The 6000-nt window shown below is 47.4% G+C and overlaps 1 protein-coding gene across 1 annotated transcript in view; it reads right to left on the bottom strand.

Annotated features, from left to right (window-relative positions):
• Positions 1-6000, bottom strand: part of LOC105812997 (myosin-11-like) — a 55562-nt gene that overhangs the window by 26867 nt on the left and 22695 nt on the right. Inside the window, exon 3 of the mRNA XM_012647558.1 lies at positions 4491-4647. Within this exon, the coding sequence (XP_012503012.1) occupies positions 4491-4647 (157 nt within the window). The remainder of the gene's footprint in view (positions 1-4490; positions 4648-6000) is intronic.

Here is a 6000-nt window from a genome sequence, read left to right as displayed (position 1 = left end):
GCTAGAAACCATGGTTGTCATTGGGGAGGTGAACTAGGGTTGAAGGGAGAAATTCACCTTTTGAATTTGGATGTATCATCTTTCCAAAAACAAAAAAGCACGGGGAAACTTAAAACATAAGGTGACACAATTTACACATACACAGATGTATCTTTGAAGTGTCTACTTCTCTCTCCCCCTCCCCCCAAGGGGCTTGGCTTCCTTTTGGAGGAGTGCAGTGTTTTGAACTACCTCTTAGAAGGTCCCTCCCATGTTCCCAACTCTCTGAGGCCGCAAAGAGCTGAGCCTCTAGCTGTGCACTTCCCACCGCACTGTACTAGCCAGTCCCTGGAGCTCTAGTGGCGGCCCCCATCCTCGCCTCCACGCTCAGGCTTTTGTTATTTTCGGCTAGAATGCCACCCATTTCCTCTCTCTCGCCTTAGTAAACCATGCTTCAAGGATTAAAGCCTCACTCCTCCCAGACAACCCATCCATCCAGACTTTTGTAGGTTCTTTTCTTTAAACAACTCCAATGGTTCTTGATTCCATCATTCATTCAACAAATATTAACTGAGCAGCTACTATATGCCAGGCACCAGGAAATGAGCTGGAGATACAATGATGAACATGCAGACAGGGATGGAGTCGATGGGTCTTAATGGAGTTTGAGGGTCCTCAGGAACTTAGAAGCATATAACACAATCGAAATGCTTCGTTCTACATTTGGTGCACCTGTATTCTCTGTCCCTCCTCAACCCCACATTGTCACACCCCAGCTTGCTCCATGAAGGAGGCCACACCTGCTGGCTTTGCCTCTCCACCCAGAGGGTAAGCTCAGCGTGGATCCCAGCATGGGACAGCAACGTTCATGCATGGAGTCACACACTGAGCCTACACGAAAAAACAAATTCCCCCTTAAAATTAAGTGGATGAACAGAATTCTTCCCAAGCATGATTTTTGAGATTTTTTTTCTTTTGGAGTCCACCATCAATGATTTGCCAGAAAGCACAAGGTCATGCCAACATGAATGAGTATGTCCCAGCTGTTGATTGACTTTTAAACTAAACAAATATCTTATGTTTCACGGATGTGTGTGTTCACGGTTGCCATTTTCTACTGGAGCTTAGAACACATCAATGTCAACTGAACATTTCTAAGCAATGTTAGAGAGCTGACTGTACGATTTTGTGTTAAAACATAGGGCCCAGGAAGAATGAACTATATTAACACAGGGGGTCCTTGTCATGGAGTATAACACTGCTCCGTAGTTAGGTTGTCTAGGGAAGCAAAAGTCATGACACAAAATGAACTGACTACATGGGAAATCAGACCCCTGTGGTCTGCATCACTGTCACCTACAAGTCGATGGCCTCACTTTGCCAATCACTGGGTGTCGACATCCACCGTCATGATATGAACACAGAACAAAGTGGCAGCTCCGTGAAATAAAGTGCAGCACTTCACAAAGTCGATGGCCTTGGAAAGGTCATGCAAAAAGAGGTCAATTTGCAACTGCATATCAGAGAATCGCCTTGAACCATAAGACCCCAGGGGCATTGAGAGACTGCGCTAAACACCAGAGAAGGAAAAGAAGCTCTTAGGAAAACTAGTGACTACTCAAATAAGTCTGCAAGAATGATCCTCTTTAGCTCTGGCTGCAGAGGGCAAGCATGACGTGAAGAATGTTGTATTACGCTCTCACATGATGTTGTCCAAAAAAAAAAAAATGTTAAGGCAAAAAAAAAAAAAAAAGACCCTTAATTCATTTTATGTTCAACCTACAAATTATCATCTAGTTACAATTACAACCAAATTCCTATTATATGTAAAATAAAATAAACCTGTTCTCATAATTTGCAATGTCGTTTTTCAAGCCCAGTTAAACCTCACCCCCAACCCCCGATTATATACAGTGAAGCTTTGGTCCGTCTTTTAAATGATCTTCTTTCTAGAACCAATTATCTTCAGATAATCAAAACCTCCTCATTTCATGCCTTTCAGCTCAGCGTATAAAAGATTGCATAGCAAAATGATAATGGTGATGAGCTCTGGGTGATAGAATTCTAGGTGCTGGTAAATTCTTCTTTGCTTAAATAGATGTTTAAAATTTTCTAGAATGAATACATAATACTAAAAATTTTTTAAGTTACAAAGATATATTTTCAGAGCACTATAGTAATGTTTACCCATCTGCCACTCTCTCTGTCTCCTTTGCTAACAGAATTTTATTTCATTCTGGTATTCAGATAAAATCTGCTTAGTGGGATGTCTCTCAGCTCCAGAAAAGAACCAGGAATGGTCCAAACCAATTGTAAACATCTCAGTCCCCTTTGCCAGTGATTGGTTTAGGGGTTGGCATATGACCAAGTTCCTCCCTGATTAAAAAAAAAAAAAAAGACAAGGAAAGAACCTAAATCTCCTCTTCCTTCATGCTTTTGGATATTATCATATGAGGATGTGATGCCTGGAGCTATGGCTGCCATTTTGTAACCATGAGGAAGAAGCCAAGAAAACCCCAAAGAAGTCTGCTTTGGAGCTGCTAAAGTACCCAACCCTAATATCATCAACCTGTAGACTTTCCTATGAGGTAACAAACTCCTACTGTTTAAGCCACTTTAGTTGGCTGTTCTGTTACTTGCAACCAGAAGCACCCCAAATGATATGAACACTGTAACTTTTTGATGTTTACCTTCCCAAAGAGGTGTGTGAACCACTTTTGAAATACTCTTCCATCGAGGGAGACCACAAAGGATGTATGTGCACACAAAAACCAAAGATCTCCCGATCTGTGCGGATGACGGCAGTCCCGTGCCTCGAGTGATCCAGTTCAGGTCACAGCTGTGGTGTCTGGCTAACTCCGTCAGTAACTCAGGGTACTTCTGCCTGAGCCCCCTTACCTTGGGGGCTCACCTGAATTTCTGGGCACGCCTGAATTTCTGCCCTCAGGAACTTCCAGAATTTTGTTCCTCTCAATTCCTAACTCAGATTCCCGTGCTCCCTAACTCAGATTCCCGTGCTCCCACGTGTCAGCTGCCCCTTTAGAGGAGGTGTTAGGTTCTGGTTCCCTGTAGCCTTCGCCGGCCACCAGATGCCCTTGTTCGTATTAACTGCCCAGTGCCTGTGTGTGACTCGGGGTGGCTGCTCCAGGCTGCTCCAGGGAGAAGCCGAGACGACCCCCGAGACACAAACTCCTACTTTGCAAGCTTGTGCCATGGCAGGCACTGTATGAAGCACAGCGAACATCCCCATGTGTGGTAAGAGAGGGGACGTTAGCTGCCTCCAGATGAATAATTTGTGTTTTAATAATTACGTGTTCTTTTCAATGTGCATTAGAAAAATACAAAATGGGTATATCTACCTTCTGGTTTCATGCACGATGAAGATAGTAATAGCTTACACTTAATGAGTTTTCACCAACTACCAGGCACTGCTCTAAGCACTTTCGATGTAATGGTACGTTTACTCCTCACATCAGCCCAATGAGGTAGGTCATGGTTAGTACAATCCCCTTTTACAAATGAGGAAACAGAAGCACAGAGAGGTTAGACTTGCCCAAGGTCACACAGCCCAGGAGTGGCAGAGCTGGGATTGGAACAGAGGCAGCTCTGGGCTAGAAGCCATGCTCTTAACTAATAGAGCACATTGCTGGTTTTTGCTCAGTTCAGACTAAGTTGGGGATGGCGGAAGCTTATAAGAAAAATATTAGGGAAGTAATAATAAGGACATCATTTTTAGGAAGTTCGAGAATAGGCCAGACTAATTGAGGTGACAGAAGTCAGCATAGCAATTACTCCTGGGGTGTCCGTGTGTGGAGGGAGGGTATTGAGGAGGTACAGACTAGGAGGAAGAACAAGGGAACTTTCCAGAAATCTTTCACCTCTTGGTCTGGGTGGTGATTATACCACTGTAGATACACGTAAAAGTGCATTTTGAGCCAAGCACCGTAAATTAGCCCACTCTGCCGTATGCATCTAGGGTCATGCCTCAGTGAAAGTCTATTAACGATCGTGACGATAACAAGACACAAACATGAAGGTAATACGCAAAAGTCTCAAGTCTGGCAAAGCCGGCATGAGCAGCTTTTACAACAAGCTACAGGAGGGAGACTATCACCCCCTTTGACAGATGAGGAAACTGAGGCTGGAGAAGAAAAGACATCTGTCCACCCACCGACCCACGGGGAGTGAGGGACAGGTGGGTGCACACCCGGGGTGGCCGTGACCCGCCCTCTTCGCTTCCCTTCCAGACAGCTGGCCTGGCGGGACGGGGCGCTGCGGAGCCCATGCCCGTATTTGCCCAAGCTCTCCGCTCCCCTGGCGCTGCCGGGCCGCGCACACAGATGCTCGGCTGGCTTTTTCCCTTTTTCAGTCACGGCACTCCTGTCCCCGCGCGCTGCTGCCAAACTGCACATTCCTGGCAAGCACTGCAGGCGGGCGGGACAGGAGGGGCTCTCGGGGGCGGCCCCGCACGGCCCTCGCCGGGCTCCCGCGCCCGCCCCGCGCCGGCTCACCTTGCAGCATGCTCCGGTACGCCGTGTCGGCGATGGCGTAGATGTGAGGCGGCATCTCGTGCCTCTTCTTGCCCTTGTACATGTCGACGATCTTCTCCGAGTAGATGGGCAGGTGCTTGTAGGGGTTGACGACCACGCAGAAGAGGCCCGAGTACGTCTGGGGACAGAGAACCGTGCTTACTTCCAGACCTTCGCCAGGGAGATCAGACAGACGTGCTCGGCGCCCTCATTTTAGAGATGAGGAAGCCACAGCTCAGAGTCCTAGTGGGAACCCCTGGGCATCGCTGATATGCCGGGTACAGGGGAAGAGCAGCAAAGCACGAGATTGGATTTCAAGGCACACATGCTACATGTGGGGTTTTAAACAGTTCTGGGTTCAAATCTCAGCTCCACTCCTACCACTCCTACTCACCTCCTTGGGCCTCACGGGCCTAAATGACAGCCTCCAGCACGAGCACCTACTATGTGTCAGGCACCAAACTAAGCACGACATGAGCATCTTTGTATCGAATGTTCCTAACTACCCTGTAACAGTGATGCTGTGATTTCCCCGCTGCCCATTTGACAAGAGGGGAAACTGAGGCTAGGTGAGGTTGTCACCCGGTCACACACCTGGAGGGAAACCGAGAACTAGAAATCACGACTGTTTACCCCTCTTCACAAAGTACTTCCTCATCTGTAAAATGGAGACAAAGGCAGCTGTCCTTGGAAAGCAGGAAGCACTGACCCGTCCCACGCGGAAGAACCTTAGGAAGGTGACGCTGAGTGAACGGAGCCAGGCGCTAAGGCCCCACATCGTGTGATCTCATTTATGTGAAGTATCCAGAATAGGCAAAACCACAGAGACAGAAACAAGTTCGTGGTTCCCAGGGGCTGGAGAGAGGGGAGGCTGGGGAGTGACTGCTAACGGGTAGGGAGCTTCCTTTTGGAGTCGTAGAAGTGTTCTAGAACTAGACAGCGGTGATCGTCGTACAGCACTGTGAATGCGCTAAATGCCACTGAATTGTATCCTTTAAAACAGCCGTCCCCGACCTTTCTGGCACCAGGGACCCGTTTCATGGAAGACAGTTTTTCCATGGATTGGGGGGTGGGGGGGAACCAGGAACTCTGCAGCCTGGTTCCTAACATGCCATGGCTGGGTGCCGGTCTGTGGCCCAAGGGTTGGGGACCGCAGCTTTAAAATATTTAAAATGGTGAATTTTATGTTACATACATTTTACCACACTTTAAAAAAAAAAAAAAATAGCGAGCCAGGTGCAGTGGCTCATGCCTCTAATCTCAACACTTAGGGAGGCCAAGGTGGGAGGATCACCTGAGGCCAGGAGTTCGAGACCAGCCTAAGCAACAGAGTGAGACCCCAGCTCTACGAAATAAAAAAAATAAAAATAAAAATAAATATAAAAAAATTAGCCAAGTGTGGTGGTACACACCTATAGTCTCAGCTACTTGGGAGGCTGGGGTGGGAGGATCGCTTGAGCCTGAGAGTTTGAGGCTGCAGTGAGCTGTGATC

The sequence above is a fragment of the Propithecus coquereli genome, unplaced genomic scaffold (assembly GCF_000956105.1).
Source record: "Propithecus coquereli isolate 6110/MARCELLA unplaced genomic scaffold, Pcoq_1.0 Scaffold27, whole genome shotgun sequence".
NCBI classification, from domain to species: domain Eukaryota; kingdom Metazoa; phylum Chordata; class Mammalia; order Primates; family Indriidae; genus Propithecus; species Propithecus coquereli.
Note: the sequence above shows the minus strand (reverse complement) of the source record. Positions and strands in the feature narration are given on the sequence as shown.